The sequence below is a fragment of the Festucalex cinctus genome, chromosome 9, assembly GCF_051991245.1.
Source record: "Festucalex cinctus isolate MCC-2025b chromosome 9, RoL_Fcin_1.0, whole genome shotgun sequence".
Classification (NCBI taxonomy): domain Eukaryota; kingdom Metazoa; phylum Chordata; class Actinopteri; order Syngnathiformes; family Syngnathidae; genus Festucalex; species Festucalex cinctus.
Genome location: NC_135419.1, coordinates 16855799 through 16882702, shown reverse-complemented (window position 1 = coordinate 16882702; position 26904 = coordinate 16855799). Strand labels below are relative to the sequence as shown.

Here is a 26904-nt window from a genome sequence, read left to right as displayed (position 1 = left end):
TGTTTGCTATGTATTAAATAAAATGTATTGCATATATAAAAATCTGAATATTACAAGAATGTAATTGTCATTTTATAAAAAAAAATGTAATGTAATGTAATTCAAAAAACAAAGTTGAAATATATGACATTGTTATTTCATAAGGGAAAACAAAATAATATTGGGGGTCAAATATTGCCAAAAGAATGTCACAAGTTATTTTAAAAAGTAAAAATATTACAAAAATGAAGTATAATTTTATAAAGAAAAATAATTTTGCTTTAAAAAAAAAGTGTGCTGCGAATTAATGTAATATTACATTATCAATGTTAAAATAAAAAAAATAAAAAATAAAAAAATAAAATATATATATATATATATAAGAACAAACTCACAATTTTATGCAAGTTTTAATTTTACACAAACATGTTTTATATATTATTAGTTTTGTTTGTATTATGCTTGTTTTACAAAGTTCTTACAAAGAAAATGTATTTTCTGACCACATTTCATATAAAAAATAAACCAGCATTTTTCGCCATTACGGGGTGAATAAAATTTTGTTCTATCTAATGTGTTGAAACTTACCTAAAGAATTCAGCAGGAAGCTCTTGAACTCATCCGTGTTTAATTTGTCATCATCAGACCTGAAGAGAGAGCAACAAAGTGCTGAATGTGTGAGCTGCAGTTGCACAAACAAAACAACAGATGGCAGTCTCTCACTTCTAACATCATCCCAAACTGGCCAATTTGGAAAAGAATACAACTGTTGTAGAAGCTCCATTTTTAAATGCATTTATTATTATTATTTTGCTTTTGCTCAAAATTTATGTATTATATTTACAAATTCTTCAATTAAAATACTATTTTTCCTTCATTTCAAAGGGGTGAGGGGGCGAATAATTAAATGTTGGCATCCGGCAAACGCTGTTCATTTGCAGTCAGAACAAGTCGCAAAGCTGCCAAAGAGTAGTTGCGACGCTTTTAGTCCTGCCCCCGGTCGTCATAGTAATAACAGTCCATGATTTCAACCAGAAATTCTTTATCCTTTGTGTATTTTGACAAAATAACATCAGATATCATTTATCGAAACACCTTGGAGTTGTTTTGAATTGTGAACAAATGTACCTATTTGAAAGTAGTGCTGTTGATAAGAAGCTAACCTCAGGGAGAGAATGACTTCCTGGGCTTGAAGCACGGGACCCGTCACAGGCTGAAGCATCACCGCATCGCCGCATTTCACATTGAGGTTGCTCAGCGCGCCCTTGTTGAGGCCCACTTTCCAACTGGGGAACGCGGCCACAGGCCATCCCACGCACACCTGTCAATATGGACGGAACACAAAATATCGGAAAAAGATGAAGACTTGTCATTTCGTGGAAGAAAAAGTGTTATTTTTAACAAGGAAAAAATATCTATTTTATAAAAAAAAAAAAAAAAAAAATCATAAGTGTAGAAGTAGAGTCTAAATATTACAATACAATTTTTTTTTTTAAATATATATATATATATATATTTTTTTTTTTTACAAATATTTACAAAAATATTTTTTTCTTTACAAGGAAGATTTATTACACAACTAAAATTGAAATTTTTGAGGGGGTAAGTATGTTCTTTAGCATATCTGCGCTACCTCCTGTCGTCCCGTTGGACTCGTGAGGAGAACGGGTCTGCCGATGCTGACGCCCGCCGATTTCAGCGAGTTGAGGCTCAGTTGAGCAAGCGACCATCTGCAACTTTTGGGTGTTTTGTCATCAGCTGCAAACCACAAACAAACAAAACAAACAACAAATAATTGGCATATTTTATTATGTTGGTCGGCCAACATGACATTCAGTGTACCACTTAGTATTGTATCAGAGTAAATAGAGTCTCAGGCTGATCATGTTGCTGAATTTTCTAACAATTCAGATTTGTTGGGGCTCTATGTGGCCAGTAGCGAGATTTGCCAAATATTGCAGTACTTCAAAGATTTGCCTGCAAGTTTGCAAATCAGTTGTCTACTTTGGTGGCCTTGAACATTGTGGGTTGCAACTTGCAATCTAACAACAAGTCTCACGTATAGCTTTATAATGGTGTTCATGCAGAAAGAGTGCAACATGAAATAAGTTTATAGTATGAATGACCAATAATCACTATTATTGGCGGTGATAGGTAGCCCCAAAATCAAATTTTGCTTAGGGCCCCATGGAGGCTTGGGCCGGCACTGTGTACTGTACATGAATAGTGTTGACAAATTATGACAGAAGATTCATTTGCACTTTTTTTTAAGACAACTTGTTATGAATGCGTTGAAAAACCAGTCAATTAAAACTCTTAACACTCGTGCAAATGATGAGCATGCCCTAAAAATTAAACATTCCCGCAATCTGCAGACGAGACTTTCGCAGAACACCACCAACAAAGAAAATGCATCAAGGAGGATTCCTTCGTGTCATGATCATCAGAAAGTAAAGCTAATTAAACAACTGGGAGCCCTCTTCTTCGTGCGTGCAATTACCTTTCTCAACGAAGTCGATGACAGTGAACGCGTTGCTACTTCTACTCTCCTCGTGACTGGAAGTCTCCAAGTTGCTCGAGTCACAGGAGCCATCTCCTTCGTTTAACCGTTTCGATCTGCTTTTATTTTTCTTGGAAGACATAACAAACGAAAGAAATGTGGCACACGTGAAAGCGAATACATTCGTAAACAACACCGGGCGCTGGATAGCTTCCGGGTTCAAAGTTGAACAACGCCCTCTTTTACCGTAATGCATCAAAAACACATTAGCGTTCACAGACGCTATTTATAAATGCAAAGTTAATCGGCCAAAACGCCACATAACCAACTACCATTTTACATTTTGTCACATGCAAATATTTAAATGTCGGTAGTTGGTGATTCATCTTTATTCTAATTTATAACCGTTTTGTGTTAAAAGTCTTGCCGGTGGGTGAGTCGCTGATGGCGATCGATGATTGGCGGACGCCGAAAAATGACGTCACTTTTGATCTACACTAATCGTCACGTCCTTTCAACTATACATTACGGTAATTACGAAACTTCAACAACGGAAGTCGGCCAGTTGCCATTTAAATACGATTTTAAAGCAAGTAAAAGTGACCAACCAACAATAACAACATGGGTTCGTCTGTCCTACTTTGTAAATTTCGTTTGGCTGGAGTTTGCCGGAACTGGTGTTCCTCTCGCGCGTTCGCGTGCAGGGCAGCTTTCAATCAGCTGCAGCGGGAGCAAGGCGCCTCGGCTCTGGCCGGCAAAGTAGACCGGTTCGGGGGAGTGACCGTGGACCTGGCGGACGTCGGTCTGCCGGAGGACATCAGCGAAAGTGCTTTCGGTGACTTACTGACAGGTTTGTTGTGCTAATTTAACATGCTGAAATTTTCACCTTCGTGTCAATCTTTGGAAAGATTTATGTACTGAATCCGAATCTCTGAGTAATTTATTGAACACATTTGGTGTCATGAGTGGGATCAATGACACGTTGCACTTTAAACAGCTCTGTTATTCATACGTGAACTACAGTTTCATTAATTGCTTAACGGGAATGATTCATTTGAATTTCATCAAAGATTAATCTGGTGTCAGAAGTGGGATCTGATCACGTTACAGCTCGGCCATTCATTCATTGAAATGTCCTGTGATTTTGACGCCCATAGATTCATTGGCCCGGTGGAAATCGGAGGGCAAGTTGGCCGTGTGGCTGCGGGTGCCCATCGCGATGAGCCGATGCGCCGCCGCCGCCTCCGCCCACGGCTTCACCTTTCACCACGCGCAGGAGCGCCACGCCGTGCTCACCCTCTGGATGGGCGCAGAAGAAAGCAGGCTGCCTCGTTTTGCGACTCATCAAGTCGGAGTGGCGGGTAGGAGGGGGACGCCTTCTGCATTCCCACATAATGTCCAGCAGAGGGCAGAGTGGGATTTGAATAGTTGTCCAAGCAGCATGTCAGAACATGTCCTCAGCATATGGCAGAAGGGGGAGAGGGAAAAAAAAATAAAAATCTGTTTATCCGGTAAAACGAAAGAAGCATCTCTTACCAACAGGATTGTGGCGCAGCAGGGCTTCCTAAAGACCTAAATTAGAACAGAAAAGTGGCACGCATACAGCATCAAAATAATGTTGTTGTAACATAAATTACAATTATGAAGAATGCAACAGATATCCATTTATTATCGCAAAGGTTCCTTAAAAAGCTCTTTGTGGGAGGAATAAACGTCTACAAAGGAGGAACAACGTTGTTTAAATCATAATTGTACAAGATTAAAATTGTAGTTGACTTTTTTCAATTCATATTACAAAAAAACCAAAATAAATAAATAAATAAATAAAATAAATCATCTTAATCCTAAATACAATTTCCAACATTTGTGATGTAAAGCTTCATGTGTAATTTATAAAATATGTACGATTATGCAATGAAAATCATGGGTGTGAACCAATTGTGAATGTCGCTCACTATTTTTTTTTTTTAACAAATTTTTTTTCCAACTTACCTGCATTTTAATTATTACTGTTTTTCCCAAGTGGTTCTCTTTTTCCATGCAGCGTTAATACTCATTTGTCACCCAAAGTTACATAACTTTACATCAAAAGAAATTTTACACTCCATTGTTCATTCTATTGCAATTTGAATTTATTTTCTCAGTACTTTTGTTGACGTATTTCATACAAGCCCCCCATGTTAAATATTCTCTGCGACACAATCCGTTTTTTGGGCTCCAGGATGGCAAATGACCTCAATTTCCACGCGGAAATCCAAGTCGGGCCTTGAACACATGCCTCTTTTACGCTGCTGTCAAATACATTTTCATAGGAGGACATACCAGCAGGGGAAAAAAAAAACAAAAAACGTCCCCTCCTCTTCCTCCTCGCTTAGTCACACGGTTATAAAAAAAAAAAAAAAAATACATAAATGTCCACTTCATTGACAAGTACAGCTGAGTCACACATGCTCTGTTTAGACTCCACAAAGGCCAGATGTTATTGTAACCCCTATTAACAATCTCAAGTTAAATATTTACAACACGGAGGAGGACTGTGTGGTTCAAAACCACTGGCGGTTTGGTTCCAGACCACTTGCCCATTTATTAGGTACTCCTCAAATTTTGGTCTTCCTTAATAGTTGAAATGGTTTAAATATGAGTCAATATATGTTTTTATTGTACTTTTGTGTAGGCGCAGTAGTCGATGAGTCCAATGGAAAAGTTTTGGTGGTGCAAGACAAAAACAAGGTAATTTGCTCCAGAAAGCAATTATTTCTTTCCCCTCCACAAATATTAATACACAAATATAAATACATTTTGTAGCATGGTGAAAGTGTTGCCATTAAATTCTGGTTACAAATTTGTTTTGTGACCCATCCTGAAACTAAAATGTTCACAAACCAAGGTACTATTTCCCATTGAAATTAATGTAAATGAAATTAATCTGTTCCATTCATGAAAAACGGTATTTTTACTAGTGTTGTTCCGATACCGATACTGGTATCGGCAGAGGCGCCGATACTGCATTAAAACAGTGGTATCGGTATCGGTGACTACTCACAAGTAACATGCCGATACCATTAATTCCAAAGCTAATATAGGATTTTGGATGCAGCATCTTGTGTCTTGCTGGTGCATGACATTCACTGATATGTGACATGTTGAGTGCATGCCGATCTAAGATATCCTATTGGCCCTTGAATGTTCTGAGCCAATGGCAGGACAGCTTTTTCATGTTGAGGAAAAAAAGCCGTAAGTATCAGTATGGTATCGGTATCGGCCGATACTGCAAAGCTGGGTATTGGTATCGGTAGCCAAAAAATGGTATCGGAACAACACAAATTTTTACTTTGAATATTTTGTGGTGACAAATACATTAGAAGTATGTGAAAATTCAAAGAGATGATATAACAGTGTGTTCGCTAGCAAGTAACTGCAGTGGTTTTGCCTTTTCTGTACAGCGCAGTACTATAGTATAAACAAATGTAATCTTGGCACATAAATGAGCTACTAATGACTTGACTATATCCATCCTTAATGAAGCGTCTATAATCATTTGTATTTATTTTTACTTTTCCGTGTCCTCCAGACCTCCAGTTAGTTGACTCGGCACAAACACACTCTTGTTTATACATAAGGCCGATGAATGCACTTGGGCCAGCACCACAAAGCGACGACTGTACAGTACATGTTCGTCTTGTAATGAGTGCACTCTCCACTGATCCTTTGAGAAGGGAAGGAAAAACACAAAAACGGCCCACTCGGATTTGTTTGCATTCCAGGAAGGTCCGAATAACACTCCCACATACTCAACAAGACAATGATAGCGCTTGATATCAGTCCGCAAGCGGCAAAGACACTTTTACGTTAACTGCGCTTGTTACGAAATGACCACAGGCACCGTTTTTAGTTACCTATCTGTTTGGAACAGTGGCATTTAAAAAAAAAAAAAAAAAAAAAAAAAAAAAAAAAGTTTAAACAGCCGATATTAGCTCTTTTAAAATGGGCTGGGTTTTTTGTTTTGTTTTTTGTGATGGATGTCTGTGTTCAGAATTAATCATAACAAACTCATTTTAAATGGGAGTCAGAACACACTTGCCACCATTTAAAGTGCATCTGATGAGCTCATAAAGTTCAGATGTTCTAGTAGGCTTTTCTTGACATTTTTTATGCAAGGAATCATGAAAAGTTCCAAATGGCAGTTGGCGTAAGCAAAGAAAAAAATAATAATGAAAAGTTACAAATAGCAGTCAGCGTTATCAAAAAACAAAAAACAAAACAAAAAAAAAGCCAACTAGAACATCTGAACTTTATTGGGTTTTACCAGACACTTTAAATGATCAGTGATAAAACAGCAAAACACAAAATTCTCAAAAATCAGAAAAGAAATCAGAGAAATCAGATTTTTATTGTCAGAAAATCTTTTATTTGTCCACATGTGGATCAACTCCAGCAGTAAAGCATTTGGTTGAAAATGCATACAAATGCAATGCAGCTTTGTTTGTGCATTTTTGTGTTCTTCATACAATCCTAACGTGTATTTTACATTTCTGCGCTGTATACAAAATAGACCTACAAAAATAGATATACACATACACACTGACAGTATAATTTAACCAGCAGCATTCTGTTATTATTAAATATCAAGGATAAGTGGTGACATTTTCACTGCATCACACTTCTCAAGTCAGTGACACAAAAACATATTACATTTATAAAACCTTTTTTTTTTTTTTTTTCTTTAGCTATGTAGCGGCTAAATAGTTTTTGTTGTAAGCTGTAACGGTTGAAACAAAACTGCATTCCCACTTTTCAAATAAGGTTCTTGTCCCAACGAAGAACAGAAATGGCAAAAAGTTTAACGCAATGTTGCACTTGGACGAAGAAGCTAGCTTAGCTTGCGTTGGGGTCTTTCAAAACCTTCTTTCTATGATGGTTTTTGTCCTGAGTTGAGAACAAAACATTTTTGACGATTGGCTCAAATTTAGATTTCACCTAAAGCTGTGATTTGTAATTTTCTTGAGAATACAGTTTTACTATGAAATAGTTCTGGCTAAAAATGGATTGCTATTACATACATGAAACTTCTACAGCGTATGCCCAATTATTGTTGTTGTTTGTTTGGCAGACGAAAAACGCCTGGAAGTTTCCCGGTGGGCTGTCGGATCCCGGAGAGAATATTGGTAAGTGTCAAGTTAGCACGTTAGCAAAAAGCTAACACCGTACCAGCTTAATGGAGCGAAATCCATCCTTTCATCTTCAGTGGTTCTCAAACTGGGGTCTGCAAATTGTATCTTCGTGATCCGCAAAATAAAATGGGGAATGACGCGCCAATAAAACATAGTAAACCGATTCATCCTCTCTACTTTACATTTGGGCTAATTAAAAGTTCTGATATGATTTGTGATGTATCATTATATGACATTGTCAGAAACAAAATGATTTTCTTGGAGGATAGTGATGCTCAATCCGGGTTTACATATTGGACTTATCCCCTTAATTGAACTTCGTCTCTAGTCCCCCAAAAGTTGAGAACACTCGATGTGCTCCACATTCATCCAAAAGAGAGAAAAGCAGCTTTACTATTATAGTTGACGTCACTTCACATCATCCTTCCCAGGAGCGACGGCAGTGCGGGAAGTCTTAGAGGAAACGGGTATCCGCTCCGAGTTCCGATCCCTGCTGAGTATCCGTCAGCAGCACGACCACCCGGGCGCCTTCGGCATGTCCGACATGTACTTCGTCTGCCGCCTCAGCCCGCTCAGCTACGACATCCGTTTGTGCGCGCACGAGTGCGAGCGCGGCGAGTGGATCGGCCTCGCCGAGCTGGCGCGGACCGCCGACACCACGCCCATCACGTCCCGCCTGGCCAGGCTGCTGCTGCATGGGCTGGAGCGCGGGTTCGAGCACGTCGACCTCGCCATGGAGGAGATCCCCGCCGTCTACTCGGGGATGTTTTACCAGCTCTATCATCGACAGATTCTTTCATCTTAGCGATAACGAACGATGCGAGGACCAGTCCTGGACCTGTTGTAGTGTTCTTGGCACTACTCTCATCTCTATTTATGAGTGGACCACTACTACCTACTACAAATACTGTTTATCTAATTGAGATTTTATTTTTGAGAAAATATAGACTGGGTACAGTGCATTTGACAATAGGGATGTAATGATATCCAAACATCACGATACGATATCATGATATTGTGGGGAGGTTGGCGATACAAAAAAGGTCACAATATTGTGTAAAAAAAACAAACAAACAAACAAAAAAAAAACACATAATATTGTTTTTGTACATTGCAGCAATGCATATAAACAAACTACTATCTCTAATAACACTTATTATTGAGGCACTTACTTGCTAATGCAAGCACACATTGAGTTCCTTCACATATTGACTCAGTTTACAAGCATATTAGGTGCCCCTTCATCTGACCATTAGCGTGGATTTTAAACATAGAAGGGCCAAAACATGCCTTATGAAAATTAAACTGCACAAAAAAAATCTAGCCACCAGAGGGTTCTAGAACTGCACAAATGGAAATCAATCTGACTTTAACAGATGTTCTGCTTTTAATATCGTGACATGACGAGTCGACGACGACATATTGTGGCAGTTTTAATATCGCAATATCACGATATTGCCATTATGGTTGCATCCCTATTTGACAACCAGCTGTAACCTGAACGTGATGCCAAATGGTCCGATCCGGGCATGCCGACTGGGAAAATACCATCAGTGTCCCTGTGCTCTTAAGATTTTGTAAACTGAAGTCATCTTGTTTTACGATCAAGCAAACAAAAGTTTGATCAAGACTTGAAAGGGATCCTGGTCACAACTGTATCACCTCCACACTGATAAGATAAGAGTGACAAGATTTTCCAAAAATGACAGTCCATAAAAATCTTGGGTCTGGTTGGAGTGGGCTTTTCAAACTGGGCAAGAATTTTGAAAATTGTTGCCACCATCAGATTATCCCATCTCCAATATCTGCGACCTACCTCCAAGAAACTTTCCTAGCATGTTGTTAAGGTCAACTTTGCCGAGTTGTGACCGGGAGTTTGTACCACTGTGTATCAGAAGCTAACGTCTTTAGCTTCTGATGCGGCATTCTTACAAACGGGCTGACTTGGCTAAAATAACTTACAGCGTCTACATCCTCTTTAATCGCCGTAAACTGCTGGTCGCCGGTTTAAACCGAACCTCATTCACTTCACTTGTCTTGCATTGGTTTCGTTCTACTCCAGTGCAAGCAAATGCAAATAAGATACCTCAATGAGATGCATCAAAAGGTGCTCAAGGTTTCATTTAAAGTGTATGAAATGCCCTTTTTTTTTTTTTTTTTTTTTTTTTTAAAAGAAAACGTCTTTCTCCAAGACACCTTGTGTTAAAATCCGTATCTGAAAGAAAGTCATATAATCTAAAGGTATAATCCCAAATCCTCTTCAGCAAGGCACCTTATTCTCTTTACACCCATTTGGGATTGTTGTAAAAAGAAGTCAAGGTGGGATGGAATAAAATGACCTAACAGTTGTAAAATTATCACAGCAACTCTTCTGACAGTGGCGACGCACCTTTCACTGCCGTCACACCTTTAAGACATGAACATGACTCCGCCTCGTCCCAGGTTAGCTCTTGGCGGACATTGGGAGGAAGAGGATGGCCTTCTGACCCGGTCCAGTTTTGCTTCCAGACTTGTACTGGCCGGTCCGCTTCAGCGCCACATACATGCTGGGGTACTTTCTGGAGCGGTACGTGTTGTAGTTGTTGCTCTCCAGGCGCTCCAAAAAATGACATTCCTCGGTTGCACGTCTCTGAGGGCCAAGACAGAGACGAATTACAACATTCATCCATTTTCTGCACTGTTTACTCTCACTTAGGCAAAATGACTGGTCGCCAGTCATTCACAGGGTGAGTAGATAATCGGTTCCACACCGTCACTGAACCAAACCCCAAAAGTCAGACAAGTGAACTTCTACACGACCAACAGACTGAATTATATGTACAGTAATCCTCTGTAGATTTGAGGTTTGCCATTCAGTTATGTTGAAGTCAACTTGATACTGTAGAAATATACCAGGGAAGAATTATGCTGCGATTAGCAAAAACACGTAATGATACGGTTATTTTATTTGTTGCATCAAACTCCCCAATAATGTATCAGGCTTTTAATGAAATGAACATATAGTTGGAATGTGCCTTTTTTGTTACAGTATTCTTTTGTTCCCCCTGGAATTCACACCCAACATTAATAGTATTGTGCTAATAATGCTAATGTGAATTTGACTGACATGTTTTGAGATGTAATGAAAATGTGCAATAATTACAACAGTGTAAGCTTTGTGAAGGTGTTCAACACCAGCAACAAGAGATTTCATTTAAAATACCCAAACTGCCATGTACTTGGGTTTGGCATGTATTGGTTGCTTCTTTGAGCATCAATAAACCTGGGTTAAGTACTTCAAAACTACTGTATTGTATTTATGGTAAAAGAAAGCCAACCAGGTAATCCACAGTAAAAGAAATAACTGGCAAGGCGTGGTCCACTCACCGCTCCAAACAGTCGTCCGTCCCTGTTCATGGCCAGATAGCGGTTGGCACAAACTCCCTTGATGACGACCTCCCCTACAGATGTGGCCTGCAGCTGAAGCGTTACTGGGGAGAACAGATAAAAATGCCTTGTTACAGACTGTGGAATGTCAACGAACCCCCCTGAGGCTCTGGACCCAGACACAAGCAACCAGAACGGGGAGAACAGATAAAAGTGCCTTGTTACAGACTGTGGAATGTCAATGAACCTGCCTGAGGCTCTGGGCTCAGACACAAGCTACCAGAAACCAATCAATTGACTATGCTAGATGTTACACAGTGGTTCTTACACACTGGGAAAACTAAAATCTCTGGAGTGATTGTGATGTATAATCACATAAATCTTACAACCCTGCATGAATAAAATCCTTTTTACAACAAAAGGTGCTTTATTCAAGGAATGAAGTCAACTTTTTTCAAGGAACTAATGACGTATTTTTATTTATTTTTATTTTATTTTTTTTAGAATATCGTCCTACTTTTCAGAGAATAAGGGCGTCTACGGACCAAACAGTACCGAAAGTCAGCGTCTGAGAACAGAGGGGCGGAGACCACAGAATACCTTGAGAAATTGTGTTCTTCTTAGGTTGAATATTTAGGGAGTTTTGGCTTCTGTTTCACGTCCGGCTTTAGTTTTTGTGGTTGACTGCAGGAAAATCAAGACATCTATTTGTCTCCCATAAGCATCCAACACAGGTTTGGAGAGATGGAACTTTGATCATACCAGGGGTTCCTTCACGCCAGCTGCAGCGACTCGGAACCCACTTTAGTGTGGGTTTTTGCCTTGGATGGTGTGAACACCGGAATAAAGTCTGTGGTCAGCCCTTAAGGATGTGGTCTATAAGTCACTGGCGCAACTAAGTTCTGAGGTGAATGGAGTTCAACCAATCGCATGCCACCAAAAGCACAACGCCCCCTGTGACCAAGAGTTGCTTTTGAAGAACAGTTCAATAGTAAATTCGGTTGACTTTGTATGGTCACGAATCGGTAGCATCAACCCAAGAGGAAATATAGTACTTGCATTAGTAAATGATGTCATCCCAAAATTTGGCAGGTCTATTATGCTTCAACAGAAGTGCCATTCATGGAGCGCTGCTATGATCCCATCAATGAGGAATAGCTCTACTCATTAGCTTCCCATGCTAACAGTCCTTCTCAACATCCACGCGACTATGCACTCTGGTTTCTATCACAAATAGTTGTGACTCATTGTTATTTAAAGGTAAATTCAATTACCTTAAGTACCTCCTCTCTTCTGGAGGACAATCTAAATCAAGGTAAAGTAGTTGTTTTGGTGCTGGAAATGTCAACCTGGCTCAGAAACAAAACATTTTCCAAACATTTGTTTTCCTGAGGCATTTACTGAGCGCCTCTCTGTCTCTCCTAATGGTGACTGTTTCAAAGTAATTTGTGTAACGGACCAAAAAAGCCCTCTTAATTCAGGACTGTGTACAGTTTGTGCTCTTAAGAAAGTGAAAGTGCCCTGATGTAACCGCAACTTATTTTTGGTCATAAGCCTTCGTCATCAGGAAGTCGCCTCCACTGATTTTTTGTGTTGTCTGGTGTGACGTCTTGAAGTGTGAGTCAGCATGGCGAGCCCAGTGTACTAAACTCAGACATGTTCCATTGATTGCAGACATTTTGACATTACATTCCCAGAACTTCGCACATTTGTATGAGCAGAGGAAGAAAACTAAGATAGCAGGGACTTACTGTGGGGATCGCTCTTCTCCCGGATTCCGTCCACTCCCCCATCCGATTTGATCCGCAAGAAGAAGCCCCCATTCTTACAGTACAGCCTTTTGGGTTCCTTGAAGGTTCCAGGTGGGAAGCCACCGCTAGCGTCTTCAGTTGTGGAGGGAAGCGTGGTGATCTCTCCGGTGGCCATCTCCTCCTCCTCCTCCTCTCTCAGTCAGCGACTGCTCCGACTCCTTCTGGAAGAACCCCACGGTGGCCTCCCACCTACCTCCCACTAACTTCCCTCCTCCCCCTCCTCAGAGCTTCACACCAACTGGCTCGAAAACTAAGACCTCAGGGGTCAGTGCGCTGGCTTTCGACAGGCTGGTCACAAGGGCCTCAAGTGCCCTTTTGACTCGTGACATTAACAAACAGAAGGTTTCTAAGGTGAGCTGGAAAAATGTCGTCAAACGAGCAGTTTTCATCTGCTTGGCTTCTGTTTGGAGAGTTGTAGTTGGGGGTTGTATCTCACTCCCTGCCCCCTTTTTCTTGCTGCCTTCCTGCGTAGTAGTTTAATCAAAGCAGCTGCCTTTTAGATCTGTGTGTGCAAGGCTTTCCCCATTCGGGCCTCAGTTCGCATGCGCCCTGAGACTGAGAGCACCCACACAGTCAAGCTCACGCCCACTCGAGCGCTGCGATTCGCAGACGTCAAGAAAGTGGAGATGGGGGCGGAGGCGTGGTTCATCTTAGACGGTTTCACTGTGACCCTTCAACCACGTGAACAGAACCAGAGTTTTCATTCATCCGGGCTCCTCATGACTGCAGTGGTTCACAGTGTTCCAAACTTGTTGCAGAGTTCTCTGTGTAGGATTTTTTTCCCCCCCGTCTCATTGGTTTGAGCTTCTGGGCAAATGTAACCACATCTGAAACTCGTGCTGGATCAGTTTACATCCAGCTGAGCTCTTGCTGGTGATCAAACCCTGCCACCCGCCCGCCGGAAGGAAGGAAGCACTCAGCCAAACATGTACATGTGTGATGTGGGTGTTTCGGTCAAGATCATTTTCAGAGACATTTGATAATTGAGTCTGTTGACTTTGTCAAGGAAGTAGGGTAGAAACTAAATATCAATAGTGTGGCATATTGCAAAGTTATCTACGTTAGTTAACAGGTCTAATATCAAGCTTCGAACTCAATTAGAGATGGACTACTGCTGACATGCCACATTCCACACAAGCGCGTTAATAAAATTAGTATCCCAGTGACTACCTCCCAGAGTTCACTTCATATATGGCTGTAAAAAAGTATTCCAAATACTTCAACCCATGCGGTCATGTTCTACCCTTTATCCTGGAGCCTATCTCAGCTGACTATGGGCAAAATACACCCTGAACAGGTCGGCCACCAACCGCAGGCCTCATAGAGACAACCAACCATTCACACACACATTTTCACAACTAAGGACAATTTTGCATCTTAGAATCCAGAATACCTGTATATATAACAGTCAAACTCTACTCAAAGCAGGGATTCAAATCCAGAACCTTTGACAGAGAGGCAGACGTGCAAGACACTTTTCTGACAGTGTCAACCTCTGGGTAAAGAACACAGCAAATAGTTCCATGTCTCTTAGGCAACAAGTTGCTTGGGGTGGTATCAAAGTTTTACAGTCTTGTATCTGATTGAAATACCCTCAGTGTGCTATCGTTGGGTGTCGCCTGTTCCCACACAGCTAACTTCATTTTAAAACATGATTGGGGCATCCTCTCCAGAACACCCAGAACCAAGGAACTTGACAAGTGTTCACAATAGCCAGAACGTGTCAAAATTATGCAAGTAATTCATTTATCAATAACGTGAATAGCTACCAGGATATTCTTTTTTCATATATATTTTTTTAACATCACAGCTCATAGTTAGCATGTCTGCTTCACAGTTCTGAGGCTCTGCATTCGGACATCAACTAAAGACACACGTTTAATAACTACAGACCAATATCATTGTTGCCACAGTTCTCAAAAATTCTAGAAAAATTATTTTCATATAGATTGGATAATTTTATTGAGAAACATAAGCTCTTAAGTGAAACCCAATATGGGTTTAGAGAAAAACGGACCACCTCAATGGCAGTCATGGAGCTTGTAGAAGCAATATCTACCGAAATAGATAATAAAAAATTTACTGTTGGGATTTTTATGGATTTAAAAAAAGCTTTTGATACTATAGATCATTCTATATTAATGAATAAATTAAAGAAATATGGAATAAGAGGTTTAGCTTATAAGTGGATGAAAAGTTATTTGGAAAATAGATATCAGTATGTGCAGTTTAATAATGTACAATCAGAACACATGAAGATCACTCATGGAGTTCCCCAAGGGTCTGTGCTCGGCCCTAAATTATTTATACTGTATATAAATGATATTTGCTGTGTCTCAAAAACATTGAAAAGTGTCTTATTTGCTGATGATACAACTTTCTATTGTTCAGGAGAAAACCTGAAGCAGCTTCTGACTACTGTGGAGTATGAATTGAATATATTAAAAAAAATGGTTTGATGTAAATAAATTATCATTGAATTTAAATAAAACCAAGTTCATAGTTTTTGGCACTAGACAAATCACTCATCAAGTCAAAATTATGGTGAATTCAATTGAAATAGAAAGGGTGAATGAAAATAAATTCCTTGGAGTTATTATCGATGATAAATTATGTTGGAAGCCACACATAGAAACTGTTAAAAGGAAAATGTCAAAAATCATAGGGATACTCTATAAAAGTAAGGATGTTTTAAACATGAAATCATTATATATATTATATAGTTCATTATTATTACCATATTTGACCTATTGTGTGGAATTATGGGGAATGGCATATAAAACAAATACTAACACCGTTTTCAAATTGCAAAAGAAAGCTATAAGAATTATTAATGGATCAAAGTATACAGAGCCAACACATCCACTATTTATTAAATTAAATGCGATGAAATTTTATGACTTGGTGGATTTTAAAATAGCACAAATAATGTATAAAGTTTATAACAATTTACTCTGCCACAGTACTCAGAAGTTATTTGAAATTAGACACAGTCCTTATGATATAAGGGGTACAAGTGTGTACAAAAAACCCAAAACAAGAACAAATATTAAGCAAAGGTGTGTATCTGTAAAAGGTGTTGATCTGTGGAATCATCTGGAAATTGCTCTGAAAAATTGTGACTCAATGCTGGAGTTTAAAAAAATGTTTAAAAGTAAAGTTCAAAAAAATTATCTATGTCAGACCAGTATATGAAAAATGTACATGTGAGTATGTGTAAGTGATCTGGATAGGTATTATGGTATATGTTTAGTAAATTTATGTATATATGTTTTTGGTAAATGTGAATATGTTAAGTGCACTTGTGTGTATATATATATATATATATATATATATATATATATATATATATAACTTGGGTTATATATATCATTTATTATTTTATTATTATTTTTTAATAATTAGTAAATTAAAATTGTATTAATAATGAAATAAGTTTAAATATATTTAGTAAAAGGGGTAGGACTAGATAAGTTTTTAACTTCTTCCTACTCCCTTTTGAACATGTAAGTTATGATTAATTGAATGATTATGTTATTGGGATTTTCTTCTATTTTGATTGTTGTTGTTTTTTGTTTTATCTCTGCTGTTCATCTGTTTATATGTTCAAAAAATAATAAAAGGAAAAAAAGGAAAGGAAAAGATTTCTGTGTGGAATCTGCATGTTCTTCCACTGCTCACATGGATTTCTAAACATACTGTGGCTTCCTCCAACATTCCAGAAACTCATGCTTAAATTAACACTAAATTGCTCACAGGTGTTACTACTTGACAACAAGACCAGGATGTGCCATTGTCAGCTGGGATAGGTTCCAGCTCCCATAGAAGTATACATGGATGGATGGATGGAATTATCTGACTAGGACTCTGGATGTAATAATGTTTGCTAATCAACAATCATTTTCAGTTCAGAACAACTTGCAACTTACAACAATTAGCCATCTGTCTCCCCCATGTGGTAAACAATGGTAGTAATATTTTAGATTAACTTTGATGAAGATTTGCTCCACTTAACACAGGGGTTGACACATTTGAGGTTAGAAATATTTCCAAGGAACCCCTAATCTTAACTCTAATTGAACATAACTACCAGATGCACACCCTATATATTGTAGCAATTAAATAGCAGCCTGTGAAATTGTAGAGGTTTTGTCTTTAATTTTCTTTTTCTTTTTTTTTTCTGGGTGCCCCAGTGTGGGAACCACTAATCTTATACAAACACACCCAATCTGCCATTTTCCAGTTTACATTAAAAAGTGAGTTTACATTAAAAAGTGAGATGATCATAAAAACATCAGACCTGCCTGATTGCCTTGCTTGCTTTCATCCACACCAGTAATGATCTCAGCGTCCGTCTGTAAGACAAGCAAAACCAGATCCAAGGCCTTCCGCCATGACTCCTGCTTGACGCTAAGATTGTCAAAGACTTTGGACGAGCGAACGTCCTCGTCGGAGTCTAAGACAAGTTGTGAGAACTCTGCAGATACGCTATTAACATCTTGTAGATTCTGGTTTACCACAGTCCTGGCTTTGACTTGTGAAATCCCATTGGAGTTAGCCATCACGGCAGATAGGTAATCCATAAAACTGTCTGTCAGGAGGTGCAAGACAATACCAAGGTAAGGGTTAGAACCACTAGTCCCACCTCTGGGATTCTCCGCTTGCGCGTTCTTCACCAGACGATGAATACAAAACAACTCTGTGACACCAGCGCCAGGTAACACTGCTTTGTCTTTCAGGGCGTGGTGTAGGCGGTAAGCACAAGCCCAAAAGTGGTCCTCCAGCGTCTGCAGCTTCCCGTGTAATGGGCTGGTGATGACGACCGTGACCAACTGGGTGCTCCCAACGGTGTAAAGGTTGACGGCGGTTAACGAAGTCCCCACGTGGCTTGGGATCTCCCTCCATATGCTGACCTGGATACCCTTGCCAACGCAGTGTTTATTCAACTGCGTGGCGTATGTCACCAAAACCGCTCCAGTTGCAAAAGCCATCTCCTTTAAAATGGACACTTTAACTTTTCCAATGATGAGTATACGGTGCTGAGAACAGAGTTGAATCACATCCTTGCTTACAAGCCCGCTAACAAGCACCAAGTCCACTTCTAGGTTCGACATGAGTGCCAGAACCTTCCCCAGCCACTCTTCCTCTTTGCTCACATCGGACAGATTCGAGTGGTTGCTGACATATTGGATGCCCGCAGGCCTGTTAAAGCCGAGATGGCGATAGGTGTGTGATAAATCTCCACCGATAACAACGATGTTCAAGGGTTTGTTCTTGAGGTGATGCGCCACAGAAGTCTGGTCTGCACTGAGGAGAACGATGCAGCCCGGACTAACGTGCGCGTGATCCTCCGGGAAGCCTGGCAGCATGCAAGTGGTCACTTTAGTCACATCAAACATGGAACTCTGGATGTCTTTAGATTGTATACGACTGGCTTGGATGACTAAATGCATTGTGTCGTTGCAACCGTGGCTCAGTCCATTTGCCAGGTGTGCGACGTCAGGAAGACGAGGATCCAGAACTGAAATACTTTCAGGCTCGGTGTTGCAAAAATGGCGACTTAGCTTTACTCGTCTTTTTCCTTTGCTGACTTCAGAGTCTGGTGTGGCCTCCGTGACTCGTTTCTGTGTCGATACAAGAAGAGCATCGAATGAAACGCTGCTTTGCTTGCAAACATCTATGCACAAGTCCAACCCCTCTGTCATGGCGGCAACGACATGAGACGTCGGTATTCCTTGCTGCAAGCACAATAATGCTGCCCGACTCCACACTCCGGCAAAAAACAGCAGGCATCCGGACCCCGTGCGATAAACCTCATGGTGCGCCCGAACAGTCTCGTGCACCAGCTGGCCGACAGCGCATGTGGTCAGGTCCAAGTTGTCCAGTATGCGCAAACATGAACTGACCAGAGTCGACTCCCCGGTAGCTTCATCCTGGATGAACTTGTAATTTTTATGGGGTCCCAACGTTGAGTGTGCAACAGCGGCTAGTGCAGACAGTTTTTGCAGTCCCGTGTGGTGTTGCTGATTTATTATTGTGCTTCCCAGCATTACTACTAAGGTCTGAAAAATTAAATGACACATTAGAGATTTAGTTTCTTCTGAGTATTAGGAAATAAAACATTAACAAAATATTAATGAAATAACAACATGAGATTAAAGCCATGATTTTACATGAATGAAGGTGGGTATATTCAAGATTTCCATTATTTTTTGTATTAATTTCATATCGTGTTCTAATCTAAACCGAATTGTCAAAACATGTTCTCATCAGATTGCAAGTTGCAATCTTGACCATACTACTGTTTCTCAAATATGACTGTTTCTCTAACATATTTTAATCTGCTAATGTTTTTATGTTTTAATGTTTCTTTTATTTAAAATATACATTTTTTTAAATATAAAGAAATTTCTTATGACTTAATTCGCATAGTTACGACTTATAATCATGAAAATATACAATTTGGGTTTTTTTTTTTAACCTCAGGGGATTTTTTTTTCTCAAAAACACAAAACATTAGTTTTGTAAAATTAAGACCTACCACTAACATGACAAGCCCCCCCCCCCCCCCCCTTTCACCGTAACCCTAATTTATTTATAGTTTCACTTAGAACAACAAACATCTTTGTTGATTATACTAAAGAGCAAAAGCTCTCTATCATACTGTAAAAAAAAAAAAAAAAAAAAAAAAAAAGACACACTTTAGCAGTCCATGTTCAGTAAAATAAAGCCCAAACTTATAAAACTTATGTGGACCTAAAAACTACTTTGGAACACACTATACAGTAAATTATATATCATTACAACATTTATAACGGATGTAGTCTCTTCGTGGAATAAAATATACTGTATAGTGGAAATATAAACATCAACTTTACTGGCTTTACCGACAATTTTACGTTGAATTTATGAGGATGATGGCACAAGCTAGGCTAACACACTATTTTGAAGAATTACAGCAATTTTTTTGACTATCAAAGTTGTCCACAATTAACCGTGCGAAGGGCAAAACAAGCCACGGGATATAGGCCACATAAAACCTTGAAAAAAAATGTCAATTATTAAAGATGACAGTACCTTATTTCGGGGTTGTATGTTTTCCCTTCCATTGACTGGCTTCCACGCTCTGGTAGCGACTGCGCGTGCGCAGTTTACTTCGTTGCTACGGGAACAGGAATGGTCCACAACGATTGGTTGACCACGTTACATCACGCATACTACATCTTCTTCTTCCAATTACTGGGGGATGACAAGCAATGTTCAGGTGCCTACTGCCACCTGCTGTACAACGGTGTGTATCACTCACTTTTGCAAATCGACTTAACTTGTTCAACCGTCATGTCAGCACATGGCTGACATTTGCGAAACGTTTTAAACACAAAGCGTAACTCTGAGGGCCCGTAGTAATACTAATAATTTAAAAAAAACAACGATAATAATCATGTTTTTGCCATTTGGTGGGATACCTGCCACGACTGCGCATGCGTCGTTTACTTGGTTACTAAGGAAACAAAGGAGGGACCTCAACAATTGGTGGATAACATTACATCCCGCCCACTTCTTTTTGTAATTGGCTGATAAACCGACGTCTGGCCAAAAAACGTTTCTCATTGGTTCTCGCGTAAGCAAAAAAAGAAATTAGCACTTGTTGAAACGTTGGTAAAGAGAAGTCAACAAACCAAGCTGCTTTCCCTTGACGACCGTTGTAAAAAGACGTCAGTAGCTGATCTCCATTTGCGTTACTATCGTTTGGACTTTGGACCAAGAAAGTGTCACCGGGACTACCAGTTTGTTCCTGATAAAAGAAGCAAAAGAAGAATCGAAAAGGAGTCGTGAGCGGCAAAAACGAACGTGTCCGATTACTTCCGGGATTTCTTCTGTTTGTAGATCGTTCGTTCACTACATCTCTGCTGGCAAATCCATCTTAATGGTATATATTTGTGTACAGGGGTTTTATATTCATTACTCACTTTATCAAAAACATTGTTTTTTTGTGTGTGTTAATGCGTGCTTTGGTGAGTAGCACGTGGACGTCAAAATGGAGGTTACGCACAAAGTACCGTCATCGTTTATCAACTGCATATGTTTTGTTTATGTTTTCAGGCGACGGCTTACAGAAAAACCACTCCGTCCACGAGCCAGAAGAAGAAAGCCAGTTCGAAAATCGAGCTGAGTGAGGAGCAGAAGCAGGAAATCAAGGAGGCTTTCGACCTCTTTGACTCTGATGGCACTGGCAAGATTGACGTCAAAGAGCTCAAGGTTATTCATTTTTGCTTTACATAATGCACACTGTAAAGTGCTTGAACTGACAATTCTTTAAACACTAGTACACTACTCAAGTAGGTTAACATCGAAATGTGAGACACCACACGTTATGAAAGAACAAAATAATCAACATGGTAATTCTTAATGGGGGTGTGGTGTGCTTGAGATTACCAGCGCACCACAAATTTAACAATGTTTTTGTTGTCATACCAAAACTGACCTTCAAAAGGCAGTGTGGCGCCACAGGGCATCCATACTTAAAATATATATTTTAAAAAACTAGACTAACTTTGCTATCCTCTTTCCGTGTCTCAACCCAACTCAGCGTATTATAAAGAGAATTTTATTCATGAGAATCCTGGTGTGAGATTTTCCATAATATTTCATCTGTTGGTGGGGGTGGTGGTTGACAGGTTGCTATGAGAGCACTTGGCTTCGAACCCAAGAAGGAAGAAATCAAGAAGATGATCGCTGACATCGACAAAGAAGGTTCTGGAACCATCGACTACAGCGACTTTCTCAGCATGATGACGATGAAAATGGTGCGTCCGGTACCCGCAGGTCCAAGTTGTTTGCTACGTTAATTGCAAATATATGAAATGGTTTCCACCAGAGTGAGAAGGACTCCAGAGAGGAGATCATGAAGGCTTTCCGACTGTTTGATGACGACTGCACAGGGAAGATCTCCTTCAAGAATCTGAAGAGAGTGGCCAAGGAGCTGGGAGAGAACCTCACCGATGAGGAACTGCAGGTACGGAGTTCACTCTTAACCACAATTGTGGCCTTTTTCCTCATAATACGTGTCATAATTAAATGCGATCACTACTTGCGGCAGTTATTTATGATGCTGATTCTGATATTTGTCAGAATATTTTTCAGAATTGCTCGAACTAATCCATTCTAAAACGAGGGCACTAAGTGCATTTGTGGCCTTGCAGGAGATGATCGACGAGGCCGACCGAGACGGCGACGGTGAAGTCAACGAGCAGGAGTTCTTGCGGATAATGAAGAAAACAAACCTTTACTGAGGAACTTGTCAAATGTTTTTTCTTTGTTGTCGTTTTTAAATGTACACAGCCTGTTTTTTGTCTTTCCACTTGGTCTGTAAATATCTTTCCTACATAGAAATTAAACATTTTGACCGTAGTCGGTGTATGACTATTGTTTGTCAAGCCAGAAAAAGTAGATAAAAGATGAGTCATTTGGTGAAAGTTGCTCTCGCTTCATGAACACAAAAAAAACGATGTTTGTCACCCTATCGGGGGAAAAATGCTGACCAAGTCGACTTTCTGCCCAAACCTTGTCGTAACAAACAGGAAACTGTTGTGACGTTGCTTTTCCGAGCCGTATGGCGGCTTTTTTTTTTCTTTTTTAAATAAAGGATTCCTTCCACTGTGAAGGTGGAAAATAAAACTGTTCAAAATATATGCAAGTTCAACATTAATTTTTCTGTCATTCCCTCAACACAATGTGATTGTTTGCTCAATGGGTCAAACAAAAGTCACCAAATTAGTTAGATTTTGCCAAATAAGCGTCTTAAAATGTTTGTAACTGCACATTTTGAGTTTAAGTCGTAATTGTACAAGAGTTTTTGTGTTTCCGATTTTTCCCATCCAACATACTTTTTTATCAAGCACGTGGCCTTTTAACAGCTTGCTGCGTTGTTCCCCTCCTGCTGCGGTTTAGTTGCCTTTGCTGGAAGTCCTCCCACTGTTGTTCTGCCATTAAACCACCCTTTCCAAAACAACCCTTTACTTGCCGGTAATAAGACATGTCATTAATATTAACTGTAATACAAAAAGTGGCCAACCTCTTTTCACCCTAAGCCCCCCATAAATGAGGGACGCTAATTGTTATCTTGTGCCTTCAACAACCAGAGTCACTGCAGTCAGGTATGTTACCTACATCAGATTTTTTATTTTATTTTTTTTAAATACACAGATTGATACCTAAACACACCATCATTGTGTAGCTTCTGTACTTTTTTCTACTCTGTAGTCAACCTGTGTTTAACATTATTTTGTGTTATATAGGAGCAAAGATTTAATGTGTGAGGGGGAAAAGGTTAACATGTTGCATGTGGCATTGCAGTATTAGGTTTGTGAAATAGATAACATTAATAAAACTTCACTCTTTAGGTAATTATTAATAATAGATTTTTTTTTTTGATTTATTTTTTTTGTTGGTGAACTTATTTTAAACTACCGGTAGTAGGATAATTAACCAAATATGAATGTTAACTGGTGATCTTTTTATAGACATTTAAATATTTATTTACAGCATTATGTCTTAACATTAAAAATTTGTACATTGCTCCTTATTTACATTATGCTAAAAAGAACTAAAACATCTATAATTTAATAAATGAAAATATTTGAAACAGAAAATAATCTAAGTACATTGGAAAGAGAATTATTCAACAATTATTTAAAATATGTAAAACAAAAGTATATGTCTAATATAATTCGATAGTTCTATACCAGTTGATATGCTCTAAATAATAGTTTAGTTTTAAAAAAAATCAAAAAGAAAAACATTCATAATCTATTGAATAAAAAATATTTCAAGTACACATGTAACAAAAAAAAAATATTGTTGATTGATATATTAAAATGTTAAAGCAAGTTTTAAAAATTGTGTTGATATTACAACTTAGTTAAATCAATTAAACAAACAGTTCAAATACGGGGAAAATGACTTTTCCTGAATAAATTTAAATTTGAATCATGAAGCACAACCTACAAATTCATCACAATTGAAAACGGACAATTACTTCTCAAACAAAAGACTGCTAATTCCCTAAATGAAATAATACTTCAACTCATTCCGTTGAGAAGCGTGACACAAAAGCATCAGTTTTCAAATGACTCAAGACGGTGTATGTAAACAATGTGCTGTTGTTATTCCTGAGGCGAGGCGGCCATCCCCCACCCCCGCCCTCCGTTACCTGCTTCCTGTACATTTACAATAAGATGACTTTTCACCGAAAACGGCTCGTCATTCGACCTTATTGGGTCTCGGCGCCACAGATGACATCATCATGTGAAAGGGAAGACACCGGGGTGACTCGATGGATCGACAAAATGGCAGTCTTTGAATAAAATAAATAAATAAAACAGGACATGGTGATACGACCTTAAAAAATGAATGAGAATGAGGTTGTACTTTGTTTCTTTTCTGACGCTTTGGAAACTGCAGAACAAGGCTTGTGCTGTAAGGGCAGGAAAAGCCTACTTGAACAGCTTAGCTTTATTTGGGGTGAAATAAAAACTCGTGTTTCAGAGACATTTGACTTCTTTTAAATAATGTGCTTTTAATTATGTGAAGCCCATATAAACTGCCTTGCCTTACTGTCAAACAAAACAAAGAGAATGAAACATTTCTTGAAAACAACTTCAAAGCTTTTCAGTTAGTTAATCTAAGTGACATATTTGAACATAAACGGTAGATGTAATGTTCAAAATAGACACACAATACAGCCATCAACACTCAGAAGCAAATTATTATTTTTTATCCTTTGTGAAAAATGACTAATATTGTAGCTTACCGATTTGGATCGTGAGAACTCTTCATGTGTGACTTTGCATTATACTGCCGCCAGGTGGGCAAGGCGTGCGCACGAGAAGGAGAAGCACAATGTCACCAAACTGAAGCAAAAAATGTGTCAACAAATGATTGAATTCTTGACATACTCTTATGCCATGACTGTATCTTTTAATACATTATTATAGATGAATAATATTTCCTTTCATTTCAATTGGGAAAGATGGCTTGAGTGATGATTAAGCTTAAGCACTATAGAAAATTGAATGATGGATAAATATGCAGCCCATGTGTACACTTGGTCCCAGTCCACATAAATACATCAAACTTTTGATGGTGAAAATCCCCCCAGTCCCCCCACACCCAACAACCCGCTGATGAGTTTCACCTCTCAGGTGTCTTGTGAGACTGCACGGCGTTTCACACACACGAGTTGACCACAAATGACAAGTGGCTTCGTCACCAGCCCAAAACGCAACCTCGACACCACGCGCGCATTTCGCTGCGTTTTCTCCTCACGTACGCCATCACTTTCCACTTGAAAACAACAAACTTGTAATGACATTTAAAGGCCACAAAATTCTCATCGCAAATTTTTGTAATATTTTTTTTTTTTTATAGTTGATGCCATAGTGCAGCCTTGGCATGTATGTAACAAACAAACAAACAATAAAAAAAATAAATAAATAAATAAATAAATAAATAAATAAAATAAAAAGGCGTTCACACCGAATCCAATGTCACTCCCCTTTGGTCCAAAAATGGTTTACTACAAATCCTATTCTACGTTATTCACCAAAAACTCACATCTTTGAGTAATATAATGACTACTTTGGTGTCAAGGAACTATGTTGACGTGAATATAAGGAGTTCTACTTAGACAAAAGTTAAAGTTTAGTAGTCAGAATACTTAGCCAATATTAAGCATCTGTACATCCAAATCAAATTGCTTTATTTCTCCACACATGCACAAACATTTCTTTAGTCAGTTCGTTATTTCTATATCATATTTTAGCGTTTTGTTTTTTTTTATTATTAAAAAGGGGGTTCTAAAACATTTTGGGTCCAGACACCCCAAAAGGGGAGATATTTTCCCAAGGCACCCCTCATCAACTCATTCCTAATGCCAATTAAAAAAACATGGCAAATGAATGATTTTTATTCATTTATTTATTAATGTATTTATTTTTGCAAAGGGAATATCAATTTAGAGAAAAAGTTATGAGTTTTATGAGAATAGTCGTGTTCATTACAAATTGTTACAATTTATTTTTTATTTTTTTGAGAAAACGTAATTTGTTAGATGAAGTTGCTGTTTCTTCCAAATTCATTATTTTAGAGAAAAAAAGTTGTAATATTATCAGTCAAAAATTGTAAGCTTCACTAGAAAATTATTAGTACAAATCACTCATAAAAGCATACAAAGTTACACCAACTTCAAAAAGTTAAGTTAGTACTAGTTTTTGTAAAAGTTTGAGTATTGTATACTTAATCTATTTGATTATTTTGAATGTTTGGGTTTACAGTGCAGCTCACCTGTTTCTGAGTTTGGTCATGTGACATTCACAAGCTGAGCCGTGATTGGCTGTTTTTACATTGGTGATTGGTTGTTGTCATTTTCAGTCGACTGCATGTGGCAACATGGCCGCCCCCTGAAAGGATTTTGCCACGTAACTCATTCTGCAAACACAATATTTATGAGAATGTTGTTTTTTGACGAGTGGGTGCACTTACACCATGTTATTCTGAATAAAAGTTTTGAGTTGACTTCCCCTTTAAGTGCCATGCTCAGTGTGTTCAAAAGCATTCTCAATGTGGATTTTTTTTTTTTTTTTTTTATAGTCGATGCCAATTCCAATATTTGGCAGAATATAATTCTGATAAACAATTAATCGTCTGATTGAAAAAAACAAAACAAAACAAAAAACAATGCAATAACGACTTTATTTGGGTCACTCTTGGACGCTGTAGCAACAATAAACATAGGAATTAAAGGCAGAACTTTTGACTGTTTTACGCTGTCCTGTCCGTATTTAACCACAAGGGAGAAAAATATGATTTATTTTATTTTTGGTTGGTTTCTTATCTTGTAAAGTGTATAAAAGGAAAAAAAAGCTGACAAAAAAAAAAAATCCAATTATTTGGACATTTTTCAAGGAGCTAATATCAGCCAATCAAATCGGCTGGCGATTAATTGGTCAAGGCCTAATTATAAGTAAATTTGTTTCACTGGTGGTATTTACCATTTTAAGTCTCTTCACTGTTGTGT

General features: G+C 38.7%; 5 protein-coding genes across 7 annotated transcripts in view; 2 read left to right on the top strand and 3 right to left on the bottom strand.

The window, feature by feature from the left end:
* The window catches only part of afg2a (AAA ATPase AFG2A), a 108823-nt gene extending 106116 nt beyond the window's left edge, over positions 1–2707 (bottom strand). The window contains exons 1-4 of one of the 2 annotated variants that reach the window (XM_077531980.1): positions 2480–2707; positions 1613–1737; positions 1143–1300; positions 568–626 (exon numbers count right to left, since the gene is read on the bottom strand). In XM_077531980.1, coding sequence (XP_077388106.1) covers positions 568–626; positions 1143–1300; positions 1613–1737; positions 2480–2621 — 484 coding nt within the window. In that variant the 5' untranslated portion in view covers positions 2622–2707. The remainder of the gene's footprint in view (positions 1–567; positions 627–1142; positions 1301–1612; positions 1738–2479) is intronic. The other variant, XM_077531979.1, reaches the window with a different exon arrangement.
* Positions 2708–3027: 320 nt separating this feature from the next.
* nudt6 (nudix (nucleoside diphosphate linked moiety X)-type motif 6) lies at positions 3028–11535 on the top strand. Its single transcript, XM_077531777.1, has 5 exons — positions 3028–3329; positions 3637–3840; positions 5154–5209; positions 7590–7644; positions 8082–11535. The coding sequence occupies exons 1-5, from the start codon at positions 3101–3103 to the stop codon at positions 8453–8455; spliced, it is 918 nt and encodes a 305-aa protein (XP_077387903.1). The 5' UTR covers positions 3028–3100; the 3' UTR covers positions 8456–11535.
* fgf2 (fibroblast growth factor 2) lies at positions 8561–14851 on the bottom strand. The gene is made up of 3 exons (XM_077531778.1): positions 12768–14851; positions 11017–11120; positions 8561–10279 (listed from the first exon to the last, which is right to left on the bottom strand). The coding sequence occupies exons 1-3, from the start codon at positions 12940–12942 to the stop codon at positions 10094–10096; spliced, it is 465 nt and encodes a 154-aa protein (XP_077387904.1). The 5' UTR covers positions 12943–14851; the 3' UTR covers positions 8561–10093.
* A 1331-nt stretch (positions 14852–16182) lies between these two features.
* On the bottom strand, positions 16183–20089 carry bbs12 (Bardet-Biedl syndrome 12). The gene is made up of 2 exons (XM_077531776.1): positions 19905–20089; positions 16183–18889 (listed from the first exon to the last, which is right to left on the bottom strand). Exon 2 carries the CDS (start codon positions 18875–18877, stop codon positions 17111–17113), a length of 1767 nt encoding a protein of 588 aa, XP_077387902.1. The 5' UTR covers positions 18878–18889; positions 19905–20089; the 3' UTR covers positions 16183–17110.
* A 352-nt stretch (positions 20090–20441) lies between these two features.
* cetn4 (centrin 4) lies at positions 20442–22238 on the top strand. 2 transcript variants are annotated; one of them, XM_077531836.1, is made up of 5 exons: positions 20442–20842; positions 20931–21086; positions 21506–21634; positions 21706–21843; positions 22031–22238. In XM_077531836.1, exons 1-5 carry the CDS (start codon positions 20831–20833, stop codon positions 22118–22120), a joined length of 525 nt encoding a protein of 174 aa, XP_077387962.1. In that variant the 5' UTR covers positions 20442–20830; the 3' UTR covers positions 22121–22238. The 2 variants fall into 2 exon arrangements, with proteins under 2 accessions (XP_077387962.1, XP_077387963.1); XM_077531837.1 differs by having other exon boundaries at positions 20448–20757.
* The last annotated feature ends 4666 nt before the right edge of the window (positions 22239–26904 follow it).

Excerpts from the sequence above, each read along its gene's own strand:
- fgf2 (XM_077531778.1), bottom strand. The coding sequence starts at position 12,942 with ATGGCCACCGGAGAGATCACCACGCTTCCCTCCACAACTGAAGACGCT. Across the intron at positions 11,121-12,767 it reads GGAGAAGAGCGATCCCCACA|TAACGCTTCAGCTGCAGGCC; the intron begins GTAAGTCCCTGC and ends TGTTCTCCCCAG. Across the intron at positions 10,280-11,016 it reads ACGGACGACTGTTTGGAGCG|AGACGTGCAACCGAGGAATG; the intron begins GTGAGTGGACCA and ends CTTGGCCCTCAG.
- bbs12 (XM_077531776.1), bottom strand. The coding sequence starts at position 18,877 with ATGCTGGGAAGCACAATAATAAATCAGCAACACCACACGGGACTGCAA.
- cetn4 (XM_077531836.1), top strand. Across the intron at positions 21,087-21,505 it reads TTGACGTCAAAGAGCTCAAG|GTTGCTATGAGAGCACTTGG; the intron begins GTTATTCATTTT and ends GGTGGTTGACAG. Across the intron at positions 21,635-21,705 it reads GCATGATGACGATGAAAATG|AGTGAGAAGGACTCCAGAGA; the intron begins GTGCGTCCGGTA and ends GGTTTCCACCAG.
- nudt6 (XM_077531777.1), top strand. The coding sequence starts at position 3,101 with ATGGGTTCGTCTGTCCTACTTTGTAAATTTCGTTTGGCTGGAGTTTGC. Across the intron at positions 3,330-3,636 it reads TTTCGGTGACTTACTGACAG|ATTCATTGGCCCGGTGGAAA; the intron begins GTTTGTTGTGCT and ends TGACGCCCATAG. Across the intron at positions 7,645-8,081 it reads GGATCCCGGAGAGAATATTG|GAGCGACGGCAGTGCGGGAA; the intron begins GTAAGTGTCAAG and ends CATCCTTCCCAG.